Source organism: Glycine max, chromosome 9 (assembly GCF_000004515.6).
Source record: "Glycine max cultivar Williams 82 chromosome 9, Glycine_max_v4.0, whole genome shotgun sequence".
NCBI lineage: Eukaryota > Viridiplantae > Streptophyta > Magnoliopsida > Fabales > Fabaceae > Glycine > Glycine max.
In genome coordinates, this window is record NC_038245.2 from 7,416,004 (window position 1) to 7,428,665 (window position 12,662).

A 12,662-nucleotide genomic window follows, 5' to 3' on the forward strand; every position below is an offset into this window, starting at 1 on the left:
ACTCTATTTATTTATTTATTATTTATTATTTTATAAAAACAAACTTTATTTTATTTTCTATCAAACAAATAAATAAAATACCCTTTTTATTTTCTCTCAAATCATTATTTTAATTAATAATTATATCTCCTTATTTATTTATTTATAAAATCTCATCATTTTTTTAAAAATTCTATTTATTTATAAATAACAATCATTTTTAATCTAGTTTACGAAAATTGGGATGTTACAGTTTTTAGATCAAGTTTCCTCATTTGTGGATTATAAGGCCTCACTTTTTCTTTACACCCCTAAACATGAAAATGCCTCAAACACGGTATTTTTCCTGACATTAGTTCATAAGGAGTCTTAATAGCAAACTTATTAGAAGCATCATTCAAAATATATACCATTGTTCTTAAAGCATCTCCCCATAAGAACTCTCGCAGAGAAGAATGGCTAACCATGCAACTAACCATATCCATAAGGGTGCGATTTCTCCTTTCAGCAACTCTATTTTTGTTGAGGCATGTTGAACATGGTATATTAAGCCTCAATACCATAATCTTGAAAGAACATGGCAAAAGTTTCAGTATTTCTTCCAGTCTCATCATATCTACCATAAAGTTCTCCTTCTTTGTTTGATCTCATACACGTGATTTTTATACCTAATTTCAACTTAATCACTACCTTGAACGCCTTTAAAGCATCCAAGGATTCATACTTTTCACGAAGCAACTCAATCCATCCATGCCTCAAAAGATCATTAATAAAGGTAATAAAATACCTAAAACCACCCACAACAACACGAGTAATAGGTCCATAAATATCTGTGTGAATCAACTGCAAAACTTTCTCACTTATGGTAGCCCTATTCTTTCTAACTCTAATAGTAAGTTTCCCTTTTATGCAATCAACACATGTATCAAAATCAGAAAAATCTAAATCATGCAAGATTTCTTCTCTAATCTCTTTATTCTTTCCTCAGAAATATGTCCCAAACGTTTATGCAATAACATGTAAGAATTTTCAAAAATTCTACCACATTTGTTTCCAACTACAAAATTAACGATTAAATTCTTTTCAAGATTAGAAATAGCGTGAACATCCAATGTATATAAGCCATCACATAAAACTCCAAAACCAACAATAATAAAGTCACAAGATAAAGTAACTCTTTTATTACTAAAGTTGAAAAAGTAGCCACAATCATCCAATACAGAAATAGAAATCAAATTCCTTCTCATAGAAGGTACATAAATTATAATGTTCGAATTCAAAACATGTCCACTGCATAACTTCAAGGAAACAACGCCTATGTGTTCAGCATCCATTCTAGCTCCATTCCTCCAGAATGGTTACCATTTCTCCTTTATTTGGCTTCTATTTGCTTTTGAACTCTTGTAAAGAGTTTGAAACATGAATAATTGCACTAGTATCTAAGCATCATGTACAAAAAGGAACTTCAACAAAATTTGATTCAAAATACACTAGAGCTAGAGGGGTACCTTTCTTCATCTCAAGCCAATTCTTAAACTTCCAACAATTTGCTTGCTTGTGCTATAAAGCATCACAAAATTTGAACTTGCCATTGTATTTATATTTAGGCTTATCAGAACTTTCTCCATAGTGTTGCCTAGAATGCTAGCTAGAGTGCTACTCAAAATGGAAATTCCTTTTCTTCTTAAATTGAAACTTCTTACCCTTTAGATTGAAGAATTTATTCTTGTCATTCTCAATATAAGAAACAAACTACACACTATTGAGACTTTCCCTTCCTCATAATCTCCTCCTCTTGAGTGAGGATAGATATCATTTCATCAATGCTTCATTCAACATTCTATTGAGCAATATAGGAAGTTCTTAGAACATCAAACTAAGATGGAAGAGATTCAAACACTTGGCAAATAAGAAAGTCCTCTCCTAACTCCACATTCATGGATTTCCATTTATTATACCAATTCACCATTTTCATAGTATGCTCATGAACACCTCCTACTCCATCATTAGTGGTCTTTCCTACCAAAGAAAGATAATGAGCCTTTTCAGCCTTATTAAACCTCTTAAATTTCTCTCCAACAACCTACAAAAATTCTCTTGCATTTTCAATATCATGAACATTGTCCTTAATTGTCATATCCATGGTCTCATTGTCATCAAACACACTTTGTTGGAGTGTACCTACTTGTCATATCTTGACTTATCAACAATAGAAGATGTGCTAGTAAGTGTGAGAGGCCCATCCTCAATGAGAGCCATGTCCATATTAGACACAACAAGGAATAATTTTAGAGACTCAACCTAGTCCTCATAATTGGTCCCATTAAGCCTATTCAAGACATTCATTTGCATAGGCAATGCTAGATATAAGAATAAAAACAAATAGTTTTATTAAGCATGCCAATATACAAAATAAGGAGAAACATAAAATCCCACATCAAGGGTGTAGAACATAAATTTCAATTGAACACCTATCCTATTATAATCTCGCCTAAGGGTCCTGAATTACAATGCACAAGTCAACTTTCATAAACATAAAAATCATGTTCTTAAAGCTAATATTGACAGGATATTGAAAACTCTAAGACCATAGCATTCAATAAATTTCACAATCATTAGAATTACATTAATGGGGATAGACTGATAGGGCAAATACAATATTAACATAATTTCTAATGCAATCTTAGTAATCCTTTTCATGACCAGTCCCATGACAGGTGAGTACATGATCATGAAAAACAAATAAATGCTTAAATTTTATCAATAGAAAGAGTACTGAACATATGAGATAGAATTCAAAGAGCATTGGTTAGGAACAATATTTTAAGTGCACAATAACATGAAACAAAATTGGAAAAGATAAAACAAATTTTGTGATCCAATCAAATAAAAGATCATGTATGTGTGTTTTTATAAACTACTAAAACGATGACATAATCTTATATTACTACAAGGCAATTTATAAAGTAATGGATATATGCAATCCAATTATATAAGCATGGAATCAATCCAAATATATATGCCAATTGAAGTACACAGTATAAAATAAGCAATTGGATTTTATGGAAATCTCCAATTATATGCTCACACACACAAAAAAAAGATTTTAATCCCAAAGCAATTTGAATTAGACAAACATGGATGCATATAATAACAAGAATTGGAAACATGAATTCCAATTATAGGCTTTCGGTGCTAGACAAAATAGAGGGCTCATTATTGGAAACGTGAAAGAGCAATTAGAATACTACTGAAAAGAATAAGATAAAAATGCCAAAATCTGGATGCCATAAAATTTTAATATCATAATTACAAAACATAGTCACAATCGAGATTAAAATCTTTGATACCAATTTTTATATGTAATCGATCATATAAAGAAATATCAAAGAAACACGATTGCACTTTAAATCTACAGTTGAATCCTTAATTGCTACATGTATAAACAATATATAGTGTTAACACCACCATTTTTCGATTGTATCAAAAACTGGTCATTTGATATTTTTATTATCAGAAGATGAAGATCAAACATTAATGGTGAAGATTGAAGACCAAAGTCATCAATGGTGAAGATTGAAGAGAAAATTATCAATGATTGTGATCGAAGACTAAAGCCATCGATGGTGAAGATTTAGGAAAAGTTTATAGCGGTTACGAATAGTTATAATTTGTACTTTGAGTGGTTAAAACTTGTTCTCTATAAATATATAACTTGTATTCTGTAATTAGGATTGAAACTTATAAACACCTTCATGTCCTAAGTCTCTGTGACGCTCACAGACCGACAGATTAATGTAATGTTCTCAACCATTTCTTTTTTCTTTAGTAGGGTAAACTCTTTCAATTCCATTTTCTTCTTCCTATAACACCTTCTCCTTTCGATATCTCCTTCCTTTTCCTATAACACCTTCAAAATCCTTTTACCATTTTAGCCCCAATACGAAGTTTTTAATTATCTAATTATTTTCTTTCAAAATAGGTTCATTTTCTTGTCTTTTTAGAAAGTCATTTTCAACTTTAATACCCTAGATGGATCATTGGATGCAAACTTGTTAAGACATGGAGAATTTACATAACATACCCAAGTCTTTGGCTTTGATCTTTAATGTTTGTCTTTGTTCTCCAACTTTTGACATAATTTTTTTCTTGCTTTGTTTTGTGACTTTTTGTGGGAGTGTTTTGTTTATTGGCTTTGTCTTCACCAAAACTTCTCTTGTCATAAATTAGAAGATTGTCTGCTTGTAATTGTTTTTGAATCTTGTTCCTCAAGTACAAGAGGTCATGCTTTACATTTACAATATCCTTTTTTTTATGATGACAAACCAACCTTGAAAACCAATATTGTTTGATCTTCAATCCATCCTTCTTCTAGGTTGTATAAGTAATTACAAAGCTAGTGTATTAAAAGCTTTTCTTTTCTTGGTAAATAACCACTGTATTATTGTCCTTAAGTAAAATATTTATTTATTCTTGATCGAAAAATGTTAGAGTATTAATTTTTTGTTAGTGGGAGATTCGAACTCACAATCTCTCCCATTTCCTATTCCCTTCACCACCAAGCCAACCTTATATCTCCAAGTAAAATGTTTATTTCTTCATGTTCCCCTTCAATTGATGCATTCCTTGATATGTGCTAACTTGAAAATAAGAACATAACTCTTTTCCCAACATATGGTTTTCACATTTCAATACTAGTATTACCACTTGTTATACATTCCCCTCGTTTTTGACATAAAAAAAACTTTAAAAAGGAGAGAATCAAATAGATATCATGTCTATATTTAATATAAAAGTAGAATTCAACATTAAAAAATTAATCACGTGTTATTAATTAGTTAACCATGTAAAGCATATTAATAATGTGATTTCATGGGGGACCAAACTTTTAATATTTTGGGATTGTTTATATTTAACATAGTCAAATGCATAAAACTAGAAACTCAAAACAAGACGGAGTCTAAGGTGTGTGACTTTGATAGGTCTTGCATAATGCACAACTAAATTTTAGTCATTAGATTAATTTGATGGGTAAGATTTTTTTTATACTTTTCTCTTTTCTTTTTTCCACATTTCTTGGATTTACCCCCTCCTCCTCCTTTTTCCTTTTCTTCCTCTACATAGTCGTAGACAAAACCCTACTATCATTGGAACCATCACTTGGACTACACCACTACAAGGCACTACCACCCTTTGCTGAATCACACCACCACAAGCTGCTAGCACTCATCTTTGCATAAATGAGTTTTATTTTTTAAAAGGTGAGATCTTGATTTCTGATCAACAATTGTTTCTCTTCCTCTTGATGCTCCTTGCCTTCGCCTCTGTCTAAAACTGATTGTCATTGTGACAGTCGCCTTTCGCTGTTGTTTGACCTCCTCAAAACCCACTTCTCTACCCAACAAGGAGAAGGAAGAGGCCCTGTCAAGATTGTTCCTAGATCGTTATGTAGATCTTTTCACTTTCTCATTTTTGAAGGTGCAACCACTCATTTAGATTCATCACAGGCACAACACGGCTGAACGATGACAAATTAAGATTGAATTTCAATTTTATCATACCTAATGATTCAAAATCCTCACGCACGATACAAGACCTATCGAGATCACACACCCGAGACATTGTCCTCAAACAAATGTAAAGAAAGCCATAACTCTTCTCATATAATAATACAAAACGAGCATTTTCACATTTTTTAAATTTTTTTTATATTTATCCATATTTCATTATCATTAATAAAGATATAGTGATCTATTTAAAAACATTTATTTTATTTTCTTTTACATTATTTTCTAATCAATTAATTTCCACCATTATTTTTATTATTATTCAAATTCCCTATTAGTTTTTCTCAAATAAAAAAAAAAGTTTAAGAAATTACAAGGCTACTAAACCGGGCTGGTTCATGCGCGTGAGCAACATAGAAACACTATCCTCTGCTCACGAGTGCACTAGTTCGTTCTAGAAGGCTCTATTATCATCAGATAAAACCCCCCCTATCTCTATTTTAGGGTTTTTATTATCTTCATTTCATCGTTTCGTTACGTTCTGCTTCGCGTGGACCAACAAGAAGGTAGAAATTTCCTTCTTCAACTCTCTTCTCACATCAATTCTTAACGTTCGGTTGTGTTTTCGTTAACCAATTTCGTTTTGCGCAGTGTAAGTTTTCATTCAATGGCCAGCGCTCAGCTCTCAGCAATATCTTCGTCGATCTCTACGGCGTCGTTTGAAGGGCTTCGACCTTCGGCTGTTCAGTTTGCTTCCGCGGGCAGAATTAGAATTGGCAATCTCTCCCAAAGGTCTTTCCGGGGCTTGGTTGTCAAAGCCGCCACCGTTGTTGCCCCCAAAGTATATATATATTTTTAATTTATAATTCTAATTTTGTTTTTATATTATATAAAAATATAAAAATTAGAGGAATTGAAAGTTTGTTTTTAATGTGCTGCATTTCTAATGGTATGGAAAGGGTGAGTAGTAGAGTAAGGGCATGTTTTGATGAACTTATTCAGAAGCCCTTGTAGGAGAAGAAAATGAAATGAGTTTCTTCGTAAGTTGAAATTAGCTTATGCATGAGTAAAAAATCACCTTTTTAGAGAAGTTATACAAGTGAGCTTCTACAAATTAGCTTATGAGAAGTTATAATTTTTTTTCCTCATTTTTTTCTGCGCCAGGTGCTTCTTCATCTTGATAAGTTTATCCAAACATGCCGTAAGGTTCTTAATTAAGAGAGACTATTGTGTTGATGAAAATTAATATAATTTGAATACAATATAAATTAGAAGGATTCATTCTAGAAAAAATCTTAAATTAGAGAATTTTTACTCAAAATAAAAGAATTTTCCTCGATTCCTGGTTTTCGGACTACCCGAATTTGTTGAGTGTCTGGTGGGATTGGTAAATTATGTAGTGAAGAACGGTAATTTGTTTGGATAAGCTTTTGTCTTGGTGCTAGTTTAGGACAATTATGTACCAAATTTTTAATTTTTGATGTTTTCTTTTAGCTTTTATTTGAAAGTGTTGGTTCTAGTGTGCTGCTTTTCTAGTGGTAATGAATGATAGGGTATTAGAGTAAGGTTTTAATTTTTTATTAAGAGTCTCTAGTATTAATAAAATTGAATGAGGGATAATGAGAATGATTCATTCAGGGTAGTACTTATTCTTTTCGTTTGTTCTAGAAAATTCTTAAATTAAAGAATATTTAGTTAAAATGAAAAAAAGTTATCTCAATTCCTCATTTTCCGGGGTGTACTTTGGTTTGTAACTAAACTTGTGTACTTTGTTTTGTACCTGAACTTAGTGTCTTTTGGGATTGGTAAATTATACTGTGTGGACAAGAATTTGGATACACTTTTTTGTCTTGGATGTTAATTTGGTACAATTATGTAGCGAAATTTTAATATTTTCTCTTTGCTTTTATTTTCTCCTGGAGTGGTTTTGTAATTTAGTTGTGGAACCAAACTGCTATGTGCATGTTATGTAATTGTTGATTTAGAAGTCCTGGGGTTGTTTCAACAATTTTGGTTTATTGAGCTATATGTGCTTTTTGCAATCCAGTGTTTCATGTAACTGAGTGTTGGTTTTACTGTGCAGTACACCGCGATTAAGCCTCTGGGAGACAGAGTGCTGATAAAAATTAAGGAAGCAGAGGAGAAAACTGAGGGTGGGATTTTGCTTCCATCAACTGCTCAAACGAAGCCTCAAGGGGGTGAGGTGGTTGCTGTTGGAGAAGGAAAGACAATTGGGAAGAACAATGTAGAGATTAGTGTGAAGGTAATGTTGTTGCTATGTTGGAAGGTCACTAAACCTTTTGGTGATCTGTGTTTACTTTTTGGGCAAAGGATTGGGGGTTGTCTCTGATTGATGCTTATGTGATGTGTTTGTTGTCTGTGAACAGACTGGTGCACAAGTTGTGTATTCGAAGTATGCAGGTACTGAGGTGGATTTCGATGGTACAAAGCATCTTATTGTGAAGGATGATGACATTGTTGGTATCCTTGAAACTGATGACATCAAGGATCTTAAACCCTTGAATGATAGAGTCCTCATAAAGGTACTTCTTCTTTAAAGATTTACTTTTTCCAGTGTTTGGATCTTTAGGTGGAGAGTGATATTAGATCATTTGGCAGTCAAGTTTGTAAATTGTATAATTCTCAAGGTGTATTTAGGTTTTGCTCATGTATAAGTTTTGTTAATCTTGTTGTACATATAAGAGTAGCATCTAAGTGCACTTTGGTCTCCTGTGAAGCATTGATACTTGTATTTATTTCATGCATCTGTAGGCGATATATATCTGATACCAATACTCTTGATAATTCACTGAAATGCATCTATGAAGTATCCAAACCTTTCAAAAAAAGTTATGAACATCGAATATAGCCAAATATGTGACATAGAAATATGAAGAAGAAATGCAGCAGCACTGTCTCTTGATGAACCAGAAATGGTAGTTGTCTTCAAGAAGTATGAGATTTATTTTTGTTTTTTAGTGATGTTGAAGAAGTATGTTCTTAATTTGGATTTGCAAGATGACTTACATATCTAAATATGTAGCCTGCATGCCAAGTATCTATGTATTTTAAAATAGCTGTTACCCTGTCAAATTACACATAGAAGAATATGATGTGTATAATATTTGTGTCCCATTGGTGGTCTCTGCTTCGTATGGGGATGTCTGTGATAATTTTGATGGCAGCTTCTGATTGATTAACTATTGAATGCAGGTTGCTGAAGCTGAGGAAAAAACCTCTGGCGGTTTGTTGCTTACAGAGGCAACCAAGGACAAACCTTCGATTGGAACAGTAAGCATTCATCATAGTTGTCTTCAGTTCGAAATGATAGTGTAGCCAATATAAATAATTAAGAGGATCATGTCCAGGCTTAATATTTTTGAAATTTTGGTTTTTAATCTTGCTGAGTGACATTGTGCGATTCATGTAATTGACCTCACCTAATGGAGTAGGGCTTTGCTGTTGTCTTTGTTGTAATGTTTTTGTAATACTTGGTATGCTACAGGTGATAGCGGTTGGGCCGGGGCATCTGGACGAGGAAGGCAACAGAAAACCTTTGTCCGTGACTCCTGGGAACACAGTTTTGTACTCCAAATATGCTGGAAATGACTTCAAGGGCAAAGATGGTTCTGACTATATTACCTTGAGAGTCTCAGATGTCATGGCTGTTCTCTCCTAGAACAACTTGCTTTGGGTTTTGTAACTTGAAATTTTTGTGTTTATCTCGAGAAAACGTGGATTCTTTTAATCGTAAGGACTTTTGAAAAATAGTTTATTGCAATCTGTTCCGTAGACAATCTCTTTTTATCTTTGAATTTGGTAGCCTGTGTTGAAATAAGTTCCGCAATATCTTTGAACATTTTCTTAATTATTAAATGCAATTATATTCCTAGAAGATGAAATATACTCGATTTATTTTATTGCTTAAGAGGATTAATTAAAAGGAGTTAAGATTGCTTGAAATTAGGGTTACTAATTTGCACCTTACAGTGTAAAATACAACGCGATTACTCATGGGGGATGGCTTTTCAAGCTTCCACGTCCTAAGTGCTGTGTTAATGGATTCAAATTTGTCACTAATTTTTTAAGAAAGAATTCAAGGAAACCTCTTTATGTTAGATGTAATTTAACTATCCCTCTTTTCTATCTAATTGCTTATCGATCACATAATATGTCTGGACTTATTTCTTTATAACTAATTGTTTAGTTTTAAAAACTGAAAACAAAATCTCGACTAATATGAAACTAATTTCACGTCCATTAATAATAAAAGAAGAATAAAGTAAGACTTTAAAATTAACAAAAAAAAATATCATTACAAATTAAATATGATGAAGTAAAATAAAAGGACATAAAATATTTAATGTGATAGAAAATTTTGACTTAGAAAACTAATATATAGATAAAAATGTATTCGGACAAAAAATATTAAATTAAAGTTAATATATACATCAATGAATAATAAGATAAATTTATCATATATTCAATTTAACTCAATAAAAATGTGAAAAATGAATGTCTTTGTTTTCGTTGGTGCATGGATTTCTATCTGTTATCATTGATGAAGGGAAAGACTTATTTTAGAGCAAATTATAATTATTATCTTTATGGTTTACTTTTATTACACCGGACTCCCTTATTTTATTGAACCTACATAAAGCATCATAATGGTTGGTTTTTCGTTTCACTTATCACTATGATGTTGTTTTAGTTAATTACAATGATCATCTCTATGATTTGTTTTTATTACACTCGTCATCCTTCTCTTTTTCAAAATTACTTTTAACCTCATTTATTAATTTCATGAAACTTTCGTTAGTAGATTTAATAAAAGAAAAAAAATACATTCATTTATGAAAGAAAAAAGAAAATGATGTTTAAAAGGTGACATGAAGAATTTTGTCGGTAGTCATTTTAACACTCAATTACATGTAATTTTTTGGGTTTACTTAATTGAACTTTAAATCTTGATTCAACTTGTTGAAATTTAAGGCGAGTCATTTTACACTTGCATTTCTCGGCAACCATTTTTATGTGGAGCAATTGCGAAATTAAAAGGAATGAATAAGCGTATTTTAGGGGGAAAAAAACATTAAAAATTATGTGCTCCTCATGTGACCATCTCAAATTAACGTTTCTCATGTCTAAAACATCAAAGGGTGATTTAAAAAAAATATATATATATATCAAAGGGTGATCACTGAAACGAAAAACCAACAATTCAAATTTTTTGTAAGATTATAAAAGTAGGGGTGTCTAGTGTAATAAAAGCAATCTCATGGGTGATCATTGTAATTTACTAAAAAATAATGTAGAAAAAAAATAGTAACAAGTATAATAAAAGCAAACCACAGGGTGATCATTGTAATTAACTCTTTATTTTAAAGAATAAATCCTAATGACTTAAATATAATTTTAAGTCTTTTTTATAAATATAATCTTAAGTTTAACAAACAACATCACACAATTTTTCATTTATGAGGGGAAAAAAATTTCATTAAAAGTTTAAAGTCATTTCATAATTACGTGAGTGACTGTGTGTGTATTTATGAGTTGAAAAAAATTTCATTAAAAGTTTAAAGTCATTTCATAATTATGTGTGTGTGTGTGTTACATAATACAATTTTACCATTTTGAACAAAGACTAACACAACAATAACACCTTCACCTTTGGCAACAAACAATCAACCAAACCAATCTTCAGCTGGACCTCACATAATATTATCATGGTTCATTTCAAACCAACATGATTATTGTAAATACAATAAAAAATCTTGGGCAATCAACCATTATAGTTAATCAAATCCCACCATCAAATTCAATGACATACACTTAGAAATCAATCATCAATTACATAAATTAATATTTCATATTTGTAGAAAATGATATTGCACTTTCAATTCCACAACACCATATTACTATGTGATGTGATAATGTGAACATAGGACAATAAAAAAAAATCCTTTTCGGCTTTCAACGACCAAGGATAAAAATACGGTTAATAAAAAAAACACTATAAATTTAATGCATAAATCATGTGGCACAATATATATATATACAAAACTAAATGACATTTTTGTTTATACACACACACACACACACAATTTAATATTGACAAAACCAATACAACTATACAACCATAACATTCATACTTTGTCATCATCTCCCACTCCTTGTCTCCAATAATAGCATATCAAAATTCAACATAAACAAAAATATACTACCCCACATCAAACTCCAATGTGAACAAAAAAGAGTCACCTAAATATCAATTTATTCTCTTTTCATGTCGCAATAGTCTAATAAGGTAAATAAATATGCAAATGCATTTGAACATTAAATTATCAAAAAATCAAACTATTATTTCGTACAAATAACCTTAATCCATAAGATCATATGAAAAAACACCCTAACTAACCATTAAACAAAAAACCTATGATGTCACATTTCACAATGATCAAATAAAACCTCATCAGCACCTCCAATGTTATTGTCAAACATTGTTAACTAATACCACGATGTTCATTATTTTTCAAAAGGGGATGATAAGAAGTTTATTGCTATCTCGTGTCATCATCTAGCCATCGCCTTGCCCTCTTCGATCTCATACAACCTCTGTCCTTGCGAGAGCACCATTGTATCGTTCTCTACTAGATTTCAACTTTCCCAATGTTCCCAAACCATTATGTCATTCTTTTATTAAGGGACTAAATTTCAATTTTCCTAAATTCTATGTAATAGGTAGCATGTATTTCATCACATCCGTTGAATATTTTATACATATATATGACAAAAATTCATGGTGCATTAGTGGACTACTTCATAGACTTTGCCATTCAAAAATGCGACTTGAGTTTGCATCAATTTTCGTAGATTGTATGTATGCAAATGCTTTTGATGGTAAGCTTTTATTAGCCAAGAATAGTAATTGATTTAAGATTTCTTTGATGCCCTGCATGTGAAATACAATGGTCTTAAAATGCTTTTATAAAATTATATATTATGGAATTGAATGATTCATTTATAGTACAATTGTACACTTAATTTGGCCAATTTCCATTGAACTAAAATACCCTTAGGGGGAGTTTGATACAAGGGAAGTTTTTTCATGTAAAAAAAAATCATGATACCTAGAAATGACTAAAATCTGTTTAGTTGGTAAAAATATATTCTTGG

General features: G+C 31.4%; 1 protein-coding gene across 1 annotated transcript; it reads left to right on the forward strand.

The window, feature by feature from the left end:
* Positions 1-5,997: 5,997 nt before the first annotated feature.
* Positions 5,998-9,283, forward strand: LOC100803033 (20 kDa chaperonin, chloroplastic-like). The gene is made up of 6 exons (NM_001254498.2): positions 5,998-6,052; positions 6,138-6,327; positions 7,570-7,749; positions 7,874-8,029; positions 8,700-8,777; positions 8,992-9,283. Exons 2-6 carry the CDS (start codon positions 6,154-6,156, stop codon positions 9,163-9,165), a joined length of 762 nt encoding a protein of 253 aa, NP_001241427.1. The 5' UTR covers positions 5,998-6,052; positions 6,138-6,153; the 3' UTR covers positions 9,166-9,283.
* Positions 9,284-12,662: the final 3,379 nt, after the last annotated feature.